Source organism: Pygoscelis adeliae, unplaced genomic scaffold (genome assembly GCF_000699105.1).
Source record: "Pygoscelis adeliae isolate BGI_AS28 unplaced genomic scaffold, ASM69910v1 Scaffold84, whole genome shotgun sequence".
NCBI lineage: Eukaryota > Metazoa > Chordata > Aves > Sphenisciformes > Spheniscidae > Pygoscelis > Pygoscelis adeliae.
In genome coordinates this window covers 4,404,559-4,427,598 of record NW_008824754.1, presented here as the reverse complement: position 1 = coordinate 4,427,598, position 23,040 = coordinate 4,404,559, and the positions used below count along the sequence as shown (strand labels likewise).

At 42.8% G+C, this 23,040-nt stretch overlaps 1 protein-coding gene across 1 annotated transcript in view; it reads right to left on the bottom strand.

Moving 5' to 3' along the window:
• TENM4 (teneurin transmembrane protein 4) overlaps window positions 1-23,040 on the bottom strand; it is a 619,397-nt gene that overhangs the window by 109,712 nt on the left and 486,645 nt on the right. Inside the window, exons 16-17 of the mRNA XM_009323472.1 lie at window positions 17,115-17,141; window positions 9,294-9,440 (exon numbers count right to left, since the gene is read on the bottom strand). Of these exons, the coding sequence (XP_009321747.1) occupies window positions 9,294-9,440; window positions 17,115-17,141 (174 nt within the window). The remainder of the gene's footprint in view (window positions 1-9,293; window positions 9,441-17,114; window positions 17,142-23,040) is intronic.

The window sequence follows — 23,040 nt, the reverse complement described above, 5'->3', positions numbered from 1 at the left end:
GCTGGTTTTGAGAGACTGCTTCTGCAGTAAACAAGATCAGCCGAGAGCTAATAAAATTTCAAATTAGCTGTGACTTTTCATGGCCCCACAATTGTGTTGGCTGATTTAATGGGCAGCATCTTAGCTTGCTGAGATTGAATAATTGAGCATTTCTACAGAGTTATGGATGCTGCAACAAAAATCCGTCATGCTAACATCAACAACCGAATGCAAATAACCTTCAGCCAGAGGTGTTATTATGTGTTTAAGCAGACTCTGACAGGTGATGCATGTCAAGTGTTGGGCTGGCACAGGCAGGCCACAGGTAGGGACGGACCTGTTTGTAGGCAGAGAGCATCCTGTGGACCGTGATGCACATCGGAAGCCCCAGACACAGAGGCAGTCAGGAGGAGGTGAGCCTAAGGAGCCTTATTAGGGTAAATCTGGGAGAGCATACATGACAAACCCAAGGATTGCTACTGAGACCTTTTGCCACTGACTGCAGTGGGAAGAGCCTCTGTGAGAAACTGTACTAGGCAAAGCAAAACTAGAAAGAAAAATAACGATAAAACCCCATTGTCTTTCAGGAGTATTTTCATTGCCAATGAAAGCATAAAATGCACTGGCTATACAAATAATTGTGTCTCTCACCTCATCCAGTTCTTATCTTTCACCTTCCTTTCTGTGCCATTCACCAGGCAACATTATCACTTTTTGTGAGGACACTGTCTTGTCCTGTGATGCTTTTGGATGTATTACTGGGAGAATTTGGATGGGGAGGGTTTAAAATACAAACACTCAGAGGTAAAGCTAACAAAGTGTTAGTCTTACCCTGGAGCAAATCAGATTTTACCCTTCCAGCTCTAGTCTGAACTCTGGTGAGACAGAGACTAAAGGAATGGCTCAGTACTTCTGCACAAAACACAAGTTATTGTTCATGTGAATGATTGTGCTGATGAAGCTTTACAGGAGTAACGATGTTCTGCGCTGAGCTGAGGACTGACACTCAATTTACTTCAATTGGATTTGGGGAATAAATAGGTTTTACTCCAGTGCTTTGAAGAGAACAATTTTACTTATTCAACACAAGAGTTGTAGCTTTTGGCCCCACCATAAGGAATGAAAGGGCAACAAAACACAAATGTAAGGAACAATAGCAATGTGACTGTCAACCCCCTGTGATCCTGTTAGCTATTAATGTTCTTTTTGCTCTTTCTATCGCACCTGCTCTGTTTTGATTTTGTCTGCATAAGGTTCTCACTGGCTGTATACTGAATAAATTAGATTGCTGGCTGCCTGCGAAAGGAATTGCCCCTCTAAGTGCTCAGCACACATTTGCAAGTACAAAATAATATAGTCATATGTAATAGTAATCATGTATTTGAATTACAGCACTCCTTGGGCTCTAGTGCAGACTACAGAAATACTCTGCAAAAAGTCCATCCTAATCCAGAGCTACATTCTTGTTTAACAAAACATCTGAAAAGAAAAAGAAGGGAAGAGGAAGGAGGAAATAGAATCATAGAATCATAGAATAGTTTGGGTTGGAAGGGACCTCTAAAGGTCATCTAGTCAAGCCCCCTGCCATGGGCAGGGACATCTTCAACTAGAGCAGGTTGCTCAGAGCCCCGTCCAACCTGACCTGGAATGTTTCCAGGGACGGGGCATCCACCACCTCTCTGGGCAACCTGGGCCAGTGTTTCACCACCCTCAGCATACAAAGTTTCTTCCTTCTATCTAGTCTAAATCTACCCCCCTTTAGTTTAAAGCCATTCCCCCTTGGCCTGTCACAACAGGCCCTGCTAAAAAGTCTGTCCCCATCTTTTTTATAAGCCCCCTTGAAGTACTGACAGGCTGCAATAAGGTCTCCCCGAAGCCTTCTCTTCTCCAGGCTGAACAGCCCCAACTCTCTCAGCCTTTCTTCATAGGAGAGGCGTTCCAGCCCCCTGATCATCTTTGTGGCCCTCTTCTGGACCTGCTCCAACAGGTCCATATCTTTATTATGCTGAGGACCCCAGAGCTGGACGCAGTGCTCCAGGTGGGGTCTCACCAGAGCAGAGCAGAGGGGCAGAATCACCTCCCTCCACCTGCTGGCCACGCTGCTTTGGATGCAGCCCAGGATACGATTGGCCTTCTGGGCTGCGAGCGCACATTGCCGGCTCATGTCCAGCTTTTCACGCACCAGTACCCCCAAGTCCTTCTCGGCAGGGCTGCTCTCCATCCCTTCATCCTCCAGCCTGTATTGATACGGGGGGTGACAGCAAACACAGGATAATCACCACTAGCTGGGCATAAACCAGAGCTATAATAATGTGTTTAGCGTCTACAAGTTCACAGGATCCTCTAACCCATCATTGCTCTGGAGGATACAGTTGATGCAGCTGGTTTCATGGGTTTCTTCCCTTCTGCAGGCAGGCTTTTAACAAAGGGACTTACACATTGCATGACCAGCAATGCAGCACAGAAACCAGGCAATCTATGTTTGGAGTTATATTCATGAAGCTGAGCAAGGCATGTATGTGAGGGCACTTCCCAGCAGCGGAGAGACTGGCATTCAGACAGTGCAGTAAGTACAGGTTGCTTAACTTGATCAACGGTCATGCAATACCGTACCTGAAACTGCCTCCTCCAGGAGCCGAAGCACCTCTCAAAAGTGATTCCTCTGAGAAAAAGGGACTCAGAGCTCAGAAATTTTTTGTGGGAGCAATGGGTTCACACCCTCAGCAGCTGAGATATCCTTGTCACCAAGGTCTCTTGCTTTCCTGGCAAGTGCTGCAAGTGTTAAGCTACTGCTGAAAAGTTCACCCTAACATATTCTGTTGACTGAACCCAAGGCAATTCAAGCAATCATCTGAGCACAGCTTGGAAAGTGGTCGCAGATAACTCAGATATAGGCATGTTTCACAAATCCTGGTCAAGAGGAAAGTGGCCATGCACTCTATGCACCCTGAGCACACTTGGGGCAAAACCTTAGGTTTTTAAGGGGAGTTTGTGCCCCAAAGAGGAGGCAAGAGTTTGCCTCAGGTGCTAAAGCAGGTCTGGCAGAGCTTTCCTGAATTTCTCCCTTGAGCATTGATGCCCAAGCATCTTTTCAGGTCCAGAAATGCTTTGTGAAATGCGTGTCCAAGCCTGTCTTTTCTGAAGATGGTTCATGTCACCTTTTGTTACATCTTATATACCAGCAGTGCCTCCTTCCCATCAGTAACTTCCCTCATTTCAGCAGACAATGGTACGTTTCTTTCGACACAGAGGACACTTTCATGGTTTCTTTCTGAATCTGTTCATCAAAGGCATTTCATTAAGGACTAGTCAAAAGTACCAGGAACTCTCCCAAGCTGTCAAGACAACCCACAGCCACTGCCAGACCCTCAGTTCACAACACATCATCCACAGCAATGGCACAACAAACACCTGCTTCTGGACGCTGTAATGCCTGGGTTCACACCGCCCTCCTGACAGCCCCAGTGCTAACAACCGGCAGCCAGTGATACTCAAGTGTTACCATCCAACACAGAATCAGCAAAGAGCTGAAACCTGAAAGTGCGAACTGGTCATTTTGTTCTCTTAGTTGAGGAAAGGTTGATTAACAGTCATCATAAAACAGAGGAAGAGAAGCTGGGTGATTTATAACAAATTATACCAGCTAGCCAATCTTTTCAGGTACAGCAGACTTTCTCATCTTTTCAGCAGCACTTTGTGGTTCCTCCAAGATGTTTGACTGTTGTTTGACTGGATCTATCTGTGATGGTAAATGCTAATTTATGATGGCTGTTTTCCCAGGTGCATTCAGATCTCAACACTTCCCTTCATAAATGTAGCTAGCACATTAATGCATCATTTTTTATGGTTTCGAGGAAGCAGACAGCTCCCACACCATGCCCAGGAGACAATCTTCTTGTGATATAAAAGCCTTGCAGGCATGAAGTAAAGGTTCATAACAGTGTGCAAAAAGAAAAAAAAAAAATCTGAAAGCACCCCACCACCTTGTCGGCAGCTCAAGCATTTGCAAAGACGAAGGTTTGTGTTCTGGGGTTCTCCTGGATTCTTTACAATTCCCTTTACAACCCTGCCGCTACCTTCAGGTGTAACCCTACATACTGGCAAAGAGCAATGCAGACTCCTGCCAGCTCCTTTACGCATTATTTGGCATGTGGGGGACAGATGGTGGACACATGGGTGTTAAGAAGGCCAGTGTGCAGAGCCAAAATTTCTCTTGCCAGAGAATTTGAAGTGCTGCTGTCCCGAAGCATTAGGCAAGTCTCCACCTTACTACAAGCACTACCTGACCCTTGAATGGGGCAAGCAAGACACGAAGCATTACTCTGTGGAGTTACACCAATGGTCTATGGTACAGTTAAACAAACAGCATTGATTTGCCTTAGAGAACCCATTCCTGAATTACATTGTCCCTGAAGTGAGAGGTGGTTTTTAGTGGCAGCAATAACTAATACTCAAGGCTGCATGGAAAGGCAAAAATCCCCTGTGCAGTGGCTTGGTGGCTCTAAGCTGCTCACTGCTCCAGGGTTTGAAGACTAAGGCAACTTTTAGTTGCTCTGGCCCAGGAGGATAGAGGGAAGGATAGATAGCATAAGCATTGCTCCACCTGGTGGAGTGCACTCCACCTGCTGCATCTGGTGGAGCGCAGACTGAACTTGCAAAGGCAAAACAGGGCCACGAGTCCATTGGAACCCTGTGTTCATGCTAGGCTAAATGCATTGCATGTAGCTGTCACGAATGAGACATAAACTGAGGGGCAGGTGCTCCACTACTACACTTCTTGCAGAAAAAGAGGAGGATGGTTTATTTTCTTCACTCCCAAAGGAAGATCATTGACCAGGTGACATGTAAGAAAAATGAAGTTGCCATACTTCTATGTAATGGTGTGCAATATACGTTAGGACAGGCCAGCATTATTTGACTGGGAAGATTATCTATCTATCTGTCTATCTATCCATCTGTCTATCTATCTATTTAAATTATCCTGCAGTAATCACTAACACAAGCCTTTGGAAGTATTTAAATTGGGAAGAGGCAGCAGAGAACAGCAGACAACTGAACATCAACCTCTAATGAATATGAAGGGTTAGATAATATTAGGAACATTTATATTCCAGACATACTTTTCATCTGAGAAAGACTCTTGCCTTTCACAAGTAAAGTAAATTCACTTTGGGCAGAGTTCAGCAGCTGTTTAGCAACTGGAATTGTTCAAAGCAGGAAATGAAGCATGCGGTCAGTTCCACTTCCCGGAGAACCAGCAAGCTTTACCCTATCTGGAAGACTTGGCTACTCTGGGAAAGCCCAAAACAATAACAAAGGCCCTCAAGTGAAGTTACTGTGTTGATCCGACAGAACTTTTAGACTAAAAGAGCAATTTAGTTTAATATCTATCATAGTTTCAGGACAGTGGGGTGTATCCAGACAAGGATAGGGTGAATTGGCCAGCTCTCTATCTCTCAATGTGGAGGGAGTCATACAGTTAGATGATTTCTCCAGAGCAAAGATGGCTTTGATGCTCAATAGCATATCTGTGAGACTGTGAATATCTTCTCCTCTTCCCCTCCATTTTTTCTGTACACTCTGTTCCTGATGGAGGAGTCTACAAACGCAGTGGAGCCCATATTTAGCCTATGGCATATCAGCCTGTTCTTAAGGCTTTGTCAAATGCCATTAATTCTACTTCTAGGATTTGTCACAGAAGATGATTTCCTTGGTCTTTTAAACCTTCAAACTTCTTATTCTTCAAGCACATGACAGAGCACTCAGTGTGAGGTGAGACAGGACTACTCTCAGGCAGTCAGTGTTTGCAGCCATGAATTAGACTGCCAAAGAGAGGCAAGAACCACTTTTCTCAGCTTATTTTAAGGAAACACCTCCCATTTGTTGTAATACAGGCGGCCTCTTAGGTCAAATGTGCAAAATCCTAGCCTTTCACCCCAATTGTTAAAGCTCTGTCACTGCACTGTTTTCCCTTGACTGATACTGGATGATCACCTGCTCTTAGTTACTTGCTACAACTCCTTTCAAGTTGACGGGCTTTGTGTTTAAAAGTGTAAATAAAGTGGACCTGGGTGTGAAACCTAAGTGCGAGCTTTGACAAACGACACTTGTGTATGGAGAGGGGACTACTCTCTGAGACACCTTTTTTCTAACCTGAACCGAGATTACATTTCACCAAGTCTCCCTCTGAGTGACTTCTGCTTAGCTTGTTATTGTTTATCTGAACAGCCTCCAGATTTAAGAAGCAAACATGCCCTGTAATTTGGTACCCATCTCCCTCAGGGTATGATTAGGCTGGGATCTGATGAAAAAGATTCTGACTTCAGCTCCCATTATCCTGAGGAATTTCCAGCTGCAGGGATCTTGATTAGCAGACACACGATACCACAGCACTGGAAACAGCTTCTGATGAGCTCAGGCAGGGTGAAGCCCCCCCTGTAGCGTGAATGGCCCCACCGTGGTGTCTCAGCTTTGAGAGATGCTGCTCTGAGCAGAAAGTGACTCGATGGGCAGCGGTCGCCAACCAAAAGTAGGCACCTACGAGGTGATCTCTGAAATAGCTCAGAGAGATGATGCCCTAAATCTATCTCTCTCTGCTGATGGTACCCACGGTGACTAGCTCAGATGTTTGACTTCTAAAGCGTCATGGAAGGATTCCCATCTCCATTGCCTACATTCATGTGCATATGAAGACAAATTCAGCAATAGCCCTGAAATCCTTTATGGTGAACAGTCAAATAAACTACCTTTCTCCATCCCTGAGCCTGCATCACTCCAGAGACTGTGATAGGACCCCAAAAGAGGGAGAAGCCATAGTGTTCATACACATACCACATGCTCTTTCAAGAGGCTGTTCAGGCCTACACCTCTTCAGTGCTCTTCAAAGCACAGCAGTTTCCCAAGGTGTAATGTTTGTGGTGACAAAGTGGTTCCATCAAATATGGGCTCAATTCTGCTTCCTAAACACAGGTGCCTAGCGTCATTTGACTTGCTTTTGGACATCTGAGAAATCCAAAGCATCTGTCACACATGAAACATATATATATGCTCTACTAGAGATCCAAGTTATTGTGAAGGGGAAGCCAGAAGCCAGCTGGGGTACTCTAGGATGTCTCAGGTGGTGCTGGACAAAAGGCAACAGACATTAAGTTGGAACACAGAAAATTATGATTAGATACTAGGAGAAAAATGTTTACTATAAGGATGGTCATATACTGGGGCAGGTTGCCCAGAGAGGTGGAATCTCCATCCTTGGAGGTGTTCAAGAGTTGACTGAGCACAGTCCTGAGCAACCTGATGTAATTAGACCTGCTTTGAGCAGGGGGTTGAAATAGAGAACTGCTGGAAGTCCCTTCCAACCTAAATTACTCTATGGATGTTCTTCAAATGTCTCTAGCTGTCTTGCTATAGGGACCAGCATAACAACCATGAAACAAGTCCAGAGTCAGCCTTTCTTTACCAGTTCATGTAACCATATTCAAATCCCTGTACTAAACAAGGAACTCAGGCTTCAGAGTCGAAGTGCCTCACCGCTGCTGATGCCCCTACATCTCAGAGGTTGGAATTCTAGATCTGAGCCCACAAATACAGCACAAATGATCCATAAACATGTATAAAAATCAACTTGAGAAGTTAAACATATACCTGTCCCACTTTCCAGCTGAGGAGAGTCCTTAGCAAAATCAAAAGAATAGCACGGTGTATGACATGGATTATCTGTAAACTCTAATGCACACCATGTACATGTATTTTTCTTTAGTGTACCAAGAGTAAAGTCAACACTCATTTGTGGGCTCTGACACATGAATAAGCTGTCACATGGCAATATGTTACAACCTATCATCAGTTGTTCTGCTCTAGCTGTGTACACCACTGCTCCACACAAATTCACCAAATGCAAGTTAGCAGCTGATGTGTACTAACTTGTAAACAGGTCGATACCTTTTGTCTCTCCTGTCTACATCTGCTGTCCTGCAGGCTAGCAAGGCGACAAACGGCTCATTTCAAGGTGAGGGCAACCCAGTTACAAGGTTAGCACTTTGAACCAGGAGATACGAGGAGATGGTGTTCCATCAACCTGCTCAGAGTCTGGTCATGCTCTTTTTGATATTATACAGATGTTGTCTACCTTGTATATTAGGCTGGATTACTCCTTCTCCCCTCTCTCTCTTTCTAAAAACTTCACAGGGTTTTTGTTGGTTATTTTTTCCATGGAAACTGGGCTCTATTTAACATATTTTTACACATCTGATGTGATGAACCTCATTGCTGCCCTGTGTCAGCTGTAAATAGGAAAGACGAGTACAGTGATACTCAGTTTCATGTGAGGCAAAAAGCAACCTTTGTTTTATAGTCTGTACTCCTTGTATGGTTCTCCAATTTTTTCCATCTTTTCTAAAGGGATAATTTGGTCCATTTGCCATGCCAGATGTGCAGAAGTATTTAAAATATTCAATCAGAATCCCAGTTGCTGTGAAGCAGATAATCACAGTCTTGGCTTGGCTATTTTTATATCTTTTTTTAACTGTACTGTTCTTGTGAATATGATAAAACAGAGGCTTGCAAAATGCAATCTCCACTTCACAGCCTGGGTCCTGGCCCAGACCTGTGGTTTACAAAGCCTTTTGCTGAGTGACAACAAAACAAATTATGCAGTCTCCCTTATGCCTTAAATTTAATATCTCATCTCCTGCCCTCTAATTCAAACCTTCACACTGCACCAGGGTTTCCTTTGTAATGAGATAACTCTGAATATTAAGTTTGCATTACGCAGGGCTATTATTCACATGCCTGACATCATTACATATGGAAGTGTAATCAATAAAACATGGTATGAGAGGGATTGGATGGCTTGTGGGCATGGGGACCAGTCACCAAGCCTCTAAGTTTCTGCAAAACATCTATCCCAAATCAGTAGTGACCTACCAGAGAGCCCTGATGAAAACCTCAGGCAGTGAGGCCAAAGTTCAAACCGGGGATCTTTGCTGTATGAGGTGGTCCCATCGCGTCACTGCTGAGCCACCCGGCTGGGGTGGAGTGATAGGACGAGCGCATAGCCTTTGCCTGCTCTCTGGTATATGGACTTGATTTGAGGATAAACAAACCTCCCTCTTCAGCCCTGGCACCCCAAGTTCAAATCCATTTCATTTGAATTCAGATCCACTCTGGCTGAGTCAGCCTGGCAGACTTCACTGTCTGTTCTCCACCAGCTGTCAAAAAACAATCTGCCCTGCAGAATCAAGCCCAGCTGACTGTTCACTGTGCAAAGTTTATAGGCTCTGTGAAGCCTGACATATCACGTGCTCATGTCCTACCTCCGTCGTTGTCTTTCCCATCGCCGCACGCCGTCTCCATGGAAGTATCGCAGCCCGCTCCTCTCCAGCCCAGCTGGCAGACACAGTGCCAGCCATTCGTGTCCAAAGTGCATCTGCCGTTGCCGTTACACAAGCCAGGGCATCCCTCTGCAAGGCAAACAGCCACACATTCAAATGCACTGGAAAGACAAAGCAACGCAGCCTGGAAAGGGGCTAACTAAACAGCTTTTTCTCTTTGCCTTCAGTTTATTTCTCCACTCCCACTTGGTGTCTTCCCACCTGGAGTGAACTGTCCCAGTTTGGTATCAGGATGGTGGTGACCACTCAGTGGGCTGCTATCTCCCAGGAGGTCCTCACAGCACAGCCTCACTAACTGGATCGAGGGAATGGTGAGCTTCAGGGAGGGAATGAGATTGTCCTGCTTCACTGATTGTAAAACCCATCCTGTCCTCTGAGTGTCTCAAAGCTTTTGCTTTGTAAGACCAAGATTTGGGGTTACCTAAATTGCATGTAGGGTTAAAGTCCCTAACACCCAGCGGGATAAAGCAGCTGGCTTTCAGCAATACTGAGACCTCAGACTGGTAAGTGGTCAAAGCTGGCTGGAAAGGGAAGGCACTTCCTATGTTAGAAAAATCTTGGAGAACACCCGATTTCTCTACTGGTTTTTTTTGGGTGGGATTCATCTCATCTCATCTGGTTACAGTTCACCTATAACGGAGATACCTTCAACTCTCTCTGTAGTCAGCAGAGAAAAAGACTGTCCCATGGCATAAATCCCCTCGTGTGTGTTCAGTGCCCATACCGATGAGCTGAAGCACACTCTGGAAACACCCATTTCTCCCCAATGACTAGAGAAAGAGCTCAGCACAGAGACAGGCATTCCTTTTATAGGCGATAAAACTTAGGGAGGATGAACACCAAGCTCCCAGTCTGCTCACTAGGGTTTGATTTTCTCATCTGATGACCTCTTGACGAGATCTATGTCCTTTTTTTTCACCCCCAAGAAAATAGCAGAGTAATTTCCACAGCAAGCAGCGGTGTGAGGGAGGCTGCTTAGCTTATACAGTTCTGGGGGCTTTTTACCCACAGAGCTCAAAAATCTTTACCAAGAAGCAGTCAGAAATGTAAGCCACATTTTATAGCTTAGGAAACTGATGTACAAGGGACTGAAGTGACTGTCAAGGTCACTCAGCAGGACTGATTATACCAGGAACACAATTCAGTCTTCCTGAGCCCTGTTTTAAGGCCCTCTCTATTTATACGTGTGTTGTGCAATCCTGCCACATAGTTTGAGTTTCTTCAAACCCTCAGCTTTGCAAGACAGCTTTGTTTGTGAAACTGTGCAAACAACAGAGACTTATCCTGTCCTAAAGGGTTACAACATGATGGCGAAGAGGTGTGCGCTGTCGCAACATCTGGTTGACCGCATGATGCACGGGGGTCTGCCCAAGGAAGTGCTGAGACAGCATGTAGAGCACACCACGTCATCGTGTGCCCTGCGCTGGGGAAATGTCGTTCAGAAATGCCTTTTAACTAAAGAATCATTTCATGGTGAACTTAATATCTTTTCTAGGATTGTTTTTTAACAAGTGACAGATTTACAGGGACCAAATGGAAAAAGAAACAAAGGTGGTAAGGAAAAGTCCTTTAAAAGGATCTTAAATAAATTTTTCATTTACAAATGTATCTGTTGTATTTCAGTCTTTTAAAGTGTGTATTCTGGGGGGAGCATACAACGTGTATGTGTGTGTGTGTGAGCATGCTTGTGTGTGTGCGTATTTTGGTATTTATACACTATATTAGTATTTATATACTACAGAAGAGCTTTTTATAGGCAAGGCTACTTGAAATTCTCCATTTTAATACCCTGCCTTCAGTTACTTACAACAGTGCCAAACTTTTAACCATTTAATCTGACTTTTTTCCAATGCTAAAGCTAATTTATTTGCTTGTTCCCTTTACTTACTTTCAGTACAAGCTGAAAGCATTCAGCTGTTTTGGAGAATGAGAGAGGAAGAAGTGTACTACTTGTTAAAATAACCTGCTAAAATTACTTAGCTAGGTAGGTAATCCCACTCTGGAGTACATAAATTCAGTTTGGATGGGACCATCCTGATGGTAGAGATGTGACTGTTTTCCCCTCTTTATAAATCTACCTAAATTTGTCTAGATGAAAAACCTCTGAAGAAATCTCACTTTATGTGTTTTCTGGCTCCATTAGAGCTTGGCTAGGGCATCACCATTGAGCACACTTCATGTTTTTACTGCTTGGACTCTGTATAACCCATCCTAAAAAGTTCTTTTCTATCCTGCAGTTGCAGAGGCTGAGCAGGAAACTCCTTGCAAAGGTGCTGTGGTGTTGACCTGGACAGGAGTGCAGTGAGAACCAAAAAGAGTTGAGTGATAAAAAGTTGAAGACACCACTGTAAAAGGATGAGAGAAGAAGGGTTGGATATCACTAGATTTTTAACCCAACAAGTAGTGTTTAATTCCTGGAGCAGACTCTTATTTTCTGCAATGGGAAGAAGATAGATAGGTCTTAGAAGTTTTTGCTGGGAGCTAAAGACAAAAAGTCTCCTGGGTTTGGTTCCAAGCCATGTAGGAACAGGTCCGAATCCTGGAAATGGTTTAAGTTAGGCCTATGAGGTTTCACATGATGAAAATTCAGAGGGAAAAGAGGGATTGCATTTTATTGGTTTTGTTTCAATTATATTTTGCATTTCATAATCTTTGGAACAAAGATCTCAAAAGCAAAGATCTAATATTATTAGACAGAAAAAACACTGTAGTGATTGATCACTTGCTCTGAGACTGACAAAAGCAAATGATCTTCAGATGTCTCACATGAGGAGTGTCCAGCAAGTATAAGGAAAAACTAATATAACTGTAAAAATTAGGAGCTCATATGGAGCTGCATGTGCTCTACTCTCGCAGGCTTAGGAAAGGGGGAATTTGGAGTGGCAGAAAATGGCTGATATAATTAGGATGGGAGCACCTTCTGCATCTAAAGAAACGAGAAGAGCTTATTTGTCTATTCTAGCACAGCAAAGGCTGAAAAGACTATGATTGTTTTCCACAAATGCATGAAACAGATAAACAGTGAGAAGGGAAAACAGCCATTTAAGCTGAAGAGAATAATGCTGGCATAAGAACAAATGGACATAAACCAAGCATGAATAAATTCTGGCTGGAAGTTAGAAAGAAAAAAAGAATCATTTGCCAGCAGCAAAGGGATAAAGTTTTGGAGTAGCCTCCCAGTAGGAGTATTAAGGAGAAGCCTCACTGATCTATCAATAGAGCTTGGTAAATTTATATAAAGTTTTACACAATGTGATTGCCCTTGACAGCACAAGACTGGACTCTAACTGAGGAGGCCCTTTTCAGTCCTATGTCTTTGACTTTTGTGTGCAACTCATTGTCTATATGAAATGTGTTTGAGACTATCTGAATGGACTTTCATGATTTCCTCTGAATCTTTTTGATCTGGAACCACAGAAACTAAGTCAAGGATCTCAGAAAGCAGACAGACAGAGGAAAAGCATCAGTTGGGAGACGAGAGACAGAAGAGAGAGAGAATCTCATGAGATTATGCCTTCCCAAAGTGTCTATTCCTCTTCCTTGACTATTAAGGGAACCCAGCATGACTAGCTGAGATATAAGCATCTATGCTGTAGATATCTGAAGTGGGATAACTCCCACGTGTAATGTCAAACTCCATTGTTTTGGCATCTTTCAAGTCTAGAAAGCAAATTTACCCCCTCCCGTCAAGGAGAGTCATCTCTGGTTCCTAATGAGATAAGTCTCTTCCAAGCAGTCAGAGAGAACTGTTTCCTAATGAGATAAATTCTTCTTCACAGATCCAGGAACATAAAAGTTTTCAGATATTAACCATTACATTACAAGGTACAGCAAAGTATCAGTGCTGTGAGGATTAAATTGTACCTCTCCTGTGTCATGGGTTTGGTAGGAGAGCAGACAGTTTTCAGAAGTAATGAGAAAGGGAACCATTAATAGAAAACAACACAATGAAACAGCAGCTGTCAGAAGACTCGTAGCTTCAGAAAGTTAGAAGTTAACATGGATGTGTAGGCCAATGTATCTAGGAGAATGGACCTGTAAGTACTACTATTTCTAAACCGGTTTGCTGCATAAAGACTTGGCCATCACTAACACTACAGAGATAGGAACGGTGTACTCCCCATTCCACAGACGGTGCACTTCAAAGCACTTGACAAAAAGACGATACAAATAAACTTTATCCCTTCCTTTCCCCCATGCTGGGGAATAAAGCAAAAAGATCATCTTGTCTCCAAAGTGCTTCTGAATATCAACACAGCAGGATGGCTTAATCCTCACAGATTTACACCACCATCATCTTGCAGCTCTGAGTTCTCATAGCTAGAGTCATTAATGATCCATTATTCCTGTTTGTGTTTGTTAACTGTATTTGGGTGACTAAGAGAATTAAATATATGAATAGGGCTTTTTTTGGGGGGGGACAACGAACTCTTTATGTGAGTTTCCAACTGAAGCACATGGAAGCGCTGCTGAAAGATGATGATGCTGTGGGACATTCACAAAGATGTCAGGTCTGCCATGCAAGAGACAGCACAGACCAGGGAAGCAATATAAAAAGTGGACTAATTTTGAACTAGACAAGGAAAGAGTATCAGAGTCAAAGGAGAGTGTCACCAGAATCAGAAATTATCCTGCCATTTGAAGATTGTTGGTAAAATTATTGGCTCTTAATGATCTGTACAGTTAAAGCCTTCTCTAATTAGTCCAATTATAAACAATGTTCAATGGGATTTTTCTTCAAGCCAAGCCTCATTGCCACTTTAAATTGGACTTAAAAGATAAGGCTATTATCTTTCCTCCACCGTCAGTAGGAAAGCACTGACAGATGTTCTAGCAAGTCCAAACAGACAGTAGTTGAACTCTGAAATGAGGAGGACATGGCTGAATGCAACATGTGAGGATGCAAACACCTGGAGCTTGAGAGAACAACAATCAGCAAGTGACCTGCAGTAGTTCTGTAAGACTGAAGGGGAGGAGCAAAGCATCAGCTGATCCCTGCAAATTACGAGAAATCTGGTAAAGTGTCCTGAAAAACACTCAACTCTTCAACCACCATCATGATATTTTGTGATGGTGGGAATACAGAAACCCTTAATCAGATGCATCCTGTAAAACGAAGATTAAAAAGTTACTTGCCAGCGCTCCTGTTGCTTACAACTCTACAAATGAGGGAATTGGCTGTGGTCAGACCTTGGGTTCTCACTGCTTCTCAGACTTCAGGAGCAGCCCAAAGAAGTCACCTTGCAGTCATTCCTGAATTCAAATGTTGTTCAGCGTCTTTACATTTCAGGCTAGCTGTTTATATGCCTCACTACAGTGTTAATGTGGCTATTTTTTAAGAGCGAGAATTGATAACCAACAATTGAAATTAATTATGTTGATGTACCATCAGCTCCAATGGTATTCTGGATGGAGAAGCTCTCTCTAAAATCAGCACCTCTTCAATCGTAGGCACCTCTTTTCATTTTAACCATTACCAATGTTAATTAGGCCTTAGTTTAGAAGACTCCACTCCAGTTCTAGTTAGAGCTTCTTGGTTGAATCACGCTGATGTTTGCTATTGAAACTTGCCCTCCAATTTAGAAACAATTCTGCATCTTCTCTGACTTACTGGTTTATTGTAAGGCTGTAGGAAAGATTTAGCAGTAAATCAGGCTCACCCTTGACAACAAGGATTACTGGGAAGGGATTTCAACCAGAAAGATGTTAATAATTAAGAAAGCCAAAAGGGCATGAGTAATTTAGTTTTGAAAAATGCACACCATGCAGTTAGCCAAGTAAAACCCAGGTACTTCTAATGTTTCAGCTATTGCTAATCTTTCCAAAAGAGGCCATGCATGGTAAGAGACAATCTTTTATTCTTATTATGTTGCTTAACCTGTTACCCACTGAAATACTCATTAAATATAATGTGTCTTTATTCTTGGGCATAAAGGTGGGTCAAAAGGCTATCCAGAGGAAAAATGACAGCTACAGAATACTTAGTAAAAAAAATCGGGCCACTGAATGGGCAAATCAGTACTGAAGGTCCCTGGACCCAGGCTCTGTAGGTTGATTTCTCATCTTTTCTATCCCCTTGGTGCTTATCTGCTACCTTGTAATCCAACCTTCTCCAATACCTGTTGAGATGAAAAGAAGGAGTCCTGGGGTTTTGAAATGCAAATCACTGAGATGTGGAACATGACCAGGAGGTTCTGATCGCACTCCCTAGCGATGGCCCATATCTTCCTCTAAGGATGCCACCACTATTACTTCGTAAGGGCATAACAAGTGACCCTCTCTCCTTGGTCTAAGAAGGAGAAATACTTTTTTCCCCTAATTTAAATAAAGACAAGCATGTTTTACTGAAGCTAAGCAATGAGAGAAAACTAACTACCACTGAACAATCCACTGATCTATAAACAGGGGTCCAAGGACAGCTACCAGTTGCTGCATTACACTGAAGACAAAAGTCTCCTTATTTTAACTGTGGACATTTCCTTATCATTAATATTTTTTTGTCTGTTCAAAGTTTTTCTCTATTTGTGATTGCACCTGAACCTGCCTTTAAGCCTCAGTGGAAACAAGAGAGAAACATTGGACTGTAAATTCATCCAGAGAAATGAAGTCAGTAGGGCAACCATGTTTCTTGTCACACCACAAGAGCCCTGCATGGCAGAGACTTCATTTTAACTGTTCACCGGACAAATATTTTGGCATATCTGTCCTTCTTCATCAGCCTCTCACAGCTGCTATTCCTGATTGCTCACAGCCTGAAAAGGAGGGTAATGCTATGGAAGGAACTGATTTGTTCAACCTGATTTTTTGGTTTGTTTAACCAGCAAACATATGATGCTGCGTGGTGTCAGCACTGTGCTGCTGTTAGTGTCAAATCAGCCATGTAGAAAGATATTTGTGTCCAACTCAATCGTATTTGTTGTCAGATTGTTGTATTTAACTAGATGTGTGCTATTTCAATATTTTTAGAAAGCTAAGTGCATTGTGGAACTGTCAATTTCTATTTAAAAGTCCTAAATTAATTAGCTCATTGCTCTGATTAACAAACAGCTGAGACTTTTTTAAGATAGCAAATTGCCTCTATTCTGTAACAGTTCAATTCCTCTTCTTCTTCGCTGAAAAAAGACCTGGGTCCTAGACTTGCTTTACATTTACAAATAGGAACATAGGGTTGGATTTCATTGTAGTGTACATTAATGCAACGTCACTAATTTCAATAGATTTTGCAGACTTATACAACCAGAGGCTTTGAGGTCATAACATTTTGGTATTAAGAAAAAAAAACCCCAATATATCATTACTCAAAGTTCCCATGTAAGACTTTGCAGTCATGGACCAAAAACATGAAGACTCCACACAGAAAGTGCACTCACCTGCTTGTTACAAAATGGATCATAGACATTTAATTAAAACACATCACTGTACAGGGCTCCTGCTGTATTCACAGACACTTTTGTTTCCTCCTGACTTGCCTTACCTGGGTAGGAGGGGTGAGGATGAGAGATGATTTGGAGGGGAGGGCAGGGACAAGGGGACGGGTAGGAACACTGATACGATGTTAACACAGGGTCACAGCACTTACGGAGGTATTTCCTACCTAAATGACTGGAAAGTTTGCCCTTCCAGACATTAGGGAGCACTTTGGTGACAATGAGGAAGAGATGCAACCTCAACACAGCATGTTCATGGTGCATTTTTTTAAAAGAAACACAAAGACAATAGGAAAAATAGGAAGGAAGAGCATACCTTTCACTACCTTATCCAGATAGTGAGCTTGGGAGATAAAAGACAGGACATTTAAGGTAGGATTGAATAAGTGCATTGCGGCTTACTATGAGACTGTGCAGGTGCTAGAAAGGCAAAGGAGAGTTCGCTGTGATATGAAAAGAAAAACCTTGATTATGAGGAGAGAAAAAAGGAAGAAGGGTGGAGCACAGCCCTCCTTAGTCAAAGAGCTCAAGAAGGCTGTGTTTAGGCATCCAGTCATCTTTGCTCATTAAGATCAGGAAGAGAAACAAGAAAGTTTTAGATATATATTTATGTGTTTATATATACATAGGTGTATATATATGTATAAATATATATATGGCAGAATATTGTAATGCTCTGCTCATTTGCAATGGTCCACCTCTGTTTTACTGACTGCTTTTCTTTTCATCAGGAAAAACAGAGTCATCTGAAAGTGCTCCACCTCACCTGATTGTCTTATATTTTTCCACACAAAGAGGGACAGTTCTGTGACCTTACCAGACTGAGAGAGGCTTTTCCCTGGATCTTCTTAATGGTAATACATTGCATTTATACAGCATCATCTAGCCCCAGATCAAATTACTTTACAAATATTAAATTAACCTCACGGCAGCTCTACCAGATAGGTAGGTATTAATATACTCATTCCAAGGAGGGCTAAAGAAAAAAAAAGAAAGTTATAGATGTAGTGGGAGCAGTCACGTGCCAATTCCCATGGAACGTTAATTTGGAAAACCACCTTCTAATTGATTTTCGAGGGTCAAACAGAAAGTTGGTGGCAAAGATACAAGCAGAAGCTGGGAGTCCTGCCTCGGAGAGCTGTTGCGCACGCCAGCAGGCGGCACTCTCTCTCCTAACAGCAGATGGTCTTTATTAATAAATAAGAGGCTCCAAGTCTCGCTTTTCTCTCTTTCATTACCTGCTTAAACGTTATTTCCCTTGTTCTCTTGCCTACTCCCTGCAATCTCTCTCTCAGCTGTGTCCTGGTACCCTTTTGAAGAGGTTTTTGTTTCAGGTTCGTTCACACAGACTGTCCACCTGGGAGGTCACAGCCCTTGCAGGAATTATTTTTCCGTCCTGTGAGCCCAATGGATCTGTCGAAGCACTATTGTAAGTAAGCGGAGAGGGCTGGGAGGATCAGAGCTAACCTAGTGTGGGGCAGTTATGAGGCTTGGGAATGAGATTAACTAATCACCCTGGTGTACTGGTAGTGGTGTGGGAAGCACGGCATCACCATCCACTTGGATGGTGGCTGAAGCCTGGGAAGGTGTCTCTTGGATTTTGACATCCAGTGCAGCCCAACCTGTAAACTCGGGCAGCAGTCATTGTGCAGATGATGGCAGTGGAGGCAGTTGCCAATGCCAACTGTATGTCAGTTATGTGTTGATGTTTTCTTGTAATTTGAAAAATGACGGGGGCCTTCTGTGGGAATATTCCATGGTAGCATGAATCTTTCTTCTCTAAACCTGCATAGTCTCATTCCCATGCTATACTTCTGGCATTAAAATATCATCTTCTTATCTACAGATACTCCTTTGGAAACCCTGCGGGCATGTGGGACATGCTGAGGAGCTATGTAGGGGCTCAGAAGAAAAGCTACTTTTCTAAGGTGTCCGCTGCACCCACAGGCACCGCACTCAGCTCCATGTCACCACCCCCCTCCTGGAAGCCACCGTCCCTTCAGATCTGCTATGGGGGCAGCTCATGTGAGCATTTTTCAGTCTGAAAATCCTCTTATTCCACCAGCCTGAGCTAACTTGGTTTGTTTTGTCTGAAACACATTGGGAAGGATCACATGAACATTTCCCTTGGCCCATAGAGGGGAAAGAGAGAAGTGAGAGATGCTGGGGGCAGACCCTTGGGCAGGACTTCTTCCCCAGCACACTCTCCTTCTCCATTTTCTAAATACCCTTTTTCCTTTTATCTTCCCTGTGAGGTGAAGTGGACAGAGCCTCAGTGAAATCACTGGAGTTAAACTGAGAGCACACAAATTTGAAGGAGAGGAGAAAGTAGCCGTTCATTGCTGAACCAGTGACGGCACAAGTTTATGCCACAGGGGCAGGGAAAAAGACTGTCTTTGAAGTTCATCTGTACTTAATATTTACTGTCAAGCATGCTGCCAAACTACTTACTTCAGCCTGATGCAAAATCATGTCAGAACAAAGCAGGAAGCATGTATTTTCCACTGACTGCCATAACCATGGCCTTCTCTTGCCGAAAGTAACCATCCCAGCCAGGCAGGGTGGGTGCCAGAGGGTCAAACACAGCCCAGCTTCTGCTGCAGATACACCTGAGTGCTGCAGAGAGCTGACTATCTGCTTGTTGGCCTGAGGGTAGCAAGAACCTCCTCCAGACACTGGTGGGCTTATCTTATGTTGGGCTGCATACGGACTGAGCCACTTTGTGGATTTAAACGGCACGAGTGATGTGTTAGAGAGCTGGGGAAAAGAGACCAGGATCCACCTGTAATGAATGTGCCTTGTCTGGATTCCAGCTGCTCCAGCAGAAACAGAGAGGCCCTGATTACAGCCCCGGCTATTCAGAACATGTGTGATTATTTATGCAAGAAGGCTGATGAAAGGCAAACTTAAAGGGGCAGATTTCTCAAAAATCAGTTTTGCTAAGTAAAACAAAAACCAGCCCGATGGTGCCATAAGCAGAAGCCCATGTGGGACGGGCTGTCTGCCTGTCTGTCTAGGCACTTGTTATTGCATACATCACCAGTGAGTGCCAGGACCAGATTTTCAAAAGGAGTTAAGCACGTAGCTTTTGTAGAGATCAATGGGAATTAGGCACTGAGGTGCTTTGAAAATTCTGCTAGGTAGACCACTGTGTGTTTGGAGAGCTAACTGCTGGTCCCTCAGCGCTCTAGAGACCCTATAGTATTCAGGTGCAGCAACCGAACTTCAAGTGATGGCTTTGGTCTTGTGTCCAGGCTGTTCAAGGATGATGAACATCCCAACTCCACCACACAGGGAAGCCCTCTCTGCCATTATTTTTCTAAATAACCCTAACATGAATTAAAGGATTAAGGCTTGTTGCTAGTAAAATATCGTACAGAGAGATTCACATATCAGATACAATCTCAGTGCAAGGCCCACATAGGAAGAGTGAAGTCTCCTTTTGCATCTCTGAGGTGGGAAGCACAGCACCTGAGGCACTATCCAGGCCATATCATCCACTGTATTAAATTTGAGGCCAGGCTTGTACAGCCCTGCGAAATTTCGGGAGTTGTTTATTAAACCCAGGAAATTTTCTGTGGTGCCACCTGTGAATCAATCCCATAGAGTAGCCTACCACAGAGCTGAGTTGTAATTTGGCCTTTCAGAGCCCACAGTAAGAGGATTTTTTTCACCTTCAAACTCAATGCTCCTAAAACCCACCACGCTCCCTGGATGTGGTTTGGGCCAGAATGGAAGAAAGTTGAATTTTTGCAATGTTTCTAACTGGGGGCAAATTTGGAATATGCTGGAGCGCCCATCACAGGAGTCTTGCATTGTGGCTGTTGTCACGTTTATTTTTCCTTTCAGAAATTAGAGTAAATGGATTGAACTATTCTGCTGGGTTTCAGGATTCCTGCAGTTATATAATCAACTTTCTGTTCTACTCTGTTCCTGGATGCGCTACGTTTGCTGAATTAGGATGATGAATGCAAGCTTCTGCATCAATTTCCTGGTTGGGAATTAACTGGGGTTCCTCTAATGAAATCTCTGAATGTGAGCAATCAAGCTAGTATATTTGGTAACACGACTCTTTGTATGAGCAAACAAAATTAATCCACTGGGATCAGAGTTCCCTTGAACACCGTAAGAAAGAGCCTCCTATGACCTACAAAACAAAAGGGTTTCTTACTCTCAAACATGCTCAACAGGAAATGGAAGAAGTGCCCTTTACTTGTATCATCCATTTCTACCATGTTACCTGCACACATGGCAATATTGTTAAAGCATCATTTCAGCAATGGGGTTTTATGCTTGTCAGTGCTAAAGCAAACCGGGCTATGACACAGACATATACGGAATTACTGTCAACAGAACAAGTTGCCATGCAGGGAAATTACACAAGGACAAGGGGAACGCTTTCCACATACTTAATGTAATTCCAAGTCAATGTCCTTTCATCTGTGCCAATATAACTAGCTTATTACTCCTTCTAAAGCTATTCAATTTTCTTGGATATTTATGACTTTGCCAAATCTCCTTTACATTCTACACATTTATCAATGAAATATTCTGCAGGAAATATGGTTTATAGCTTCAGAGGCATGAGACTATGTACAAATTTGTTGCTAAATCACCATGCAAGAAGATGAGGAGGGGGGGAAGTGAAAAGAAACAGAATTGCTCCAGCACTCTAAGTAGTAAAGAATGATTCCTAAACCAAGGCAGCACTGCAATAGGAAGGTAGCACCACACAAAATGATAGTTGTGCACCAGTAAAATCTCGATGCTGACTGCATTGCGGTGCTGGCCTTTCCCATGATAACATGGACTCTTTACACTTAGAGTGAGGAATACTACAAATAATGGGGTAAATTTAATTACCATGAAAGATAAAAGCTTGTTGTTCAAAAACAGTCTGGGCATATCAGCTGTGTGGAGAAACACCATATACCGAACTAGTGGCATTCTGGTTTCGCAGCAGAACTAATAAAATGGCACTGAGGGTATGAATCGGGCTTTTTTTGTGCATAAATGACTTTCATATAAAATTGTCCCCTGGATTTGGGGCCTTTTGATGAATATTTTTTTTTTCTTTTAAAACTTTTTCATGAATCTGTGTTGCTTTCCAAATCAAAGTACTTGAACACAAAGCTATAAAATAATATTATAGAAACACAGGATTCCAATTAACACAGGACTGCTCTCTTTTCATTTTAAAGTCATTTGAGAGAGGGTTTTTTTAATCCTTTCCTCATGAAAAGAAATGAAAGCTGCTAGAGACATAGAAAAGCAAGCAGAATGTAATGTCTAATGAGACAGAGGAAGTTTTAGGAGCTAGGTAGTTTTCATTAGGGGATGCATGTGGAGACCGTAATGTGGTAGGGTGACATTAGCATAAATAAATGATAAGTAGAATTGAGCCATAGACATGGTTTGTACCATTACCCTAATGTTGGAATTAAAATATTGTGATCGGGCTTCATTCCCTGTCTGTCTCTGTGTGTGCAAACTTACCTGGTGTTCAAGCAAAAAAAGTGATGTCTACATATAACTAAGTTGATAATCCACACGGATAGCTATGCTGACATTTGCCCAGGTATTGCTAGTGGTTAATTTTGATGTAGTGTGATTTATATGTATCATGGCATAATGAAAGGAACATAGAGGTAAATCTTCTTATCTTTAAAAGAAGCTGATTAAAATGAAATGACTGGAGGAGAATTTTCACTCTGGAACAACTCCGCTGCAGTCAACTGATTTTCTTCAGGTCCACACAGGCATTATTGAGAGCAGAACTGAATTCACTGATTTAGTTTTCCATTAATGTATAATAAATGGTATCTGGGGAGTTTTAATGCTACTGATTTTATAGCATGACTACGGAATGGGGACTAAAGTGGTTGAATGCATGACAGTCAGAAAAAAGGAAGAAGGGAAAATGCATCAAGGAGTTAAGTGAGATGAAGGAGGAAGGTAAAGCCAAGCCAGTTCATTAATGATGCTGCAAATTGCTTAACATGAGAACTGCACCTCTTTGCATGATTTCAGCATATTGGTGGCACTTTATTAATAATAGTAATAGACATGACACCGAGAGTTCAAGATGAGTGCCAGGTGCATGAGGAATACAGAACAAAAGAGAGAGGGAAATGAAATGGTTAGAAAGGTAGCAGAGCAGACAAGGGATAAGCAAGACAGAGTTAAATACCAGCCAGAAGTCATCTGACTGCAGTTTCCTCTTTTATAATGGCAAGCAAAGT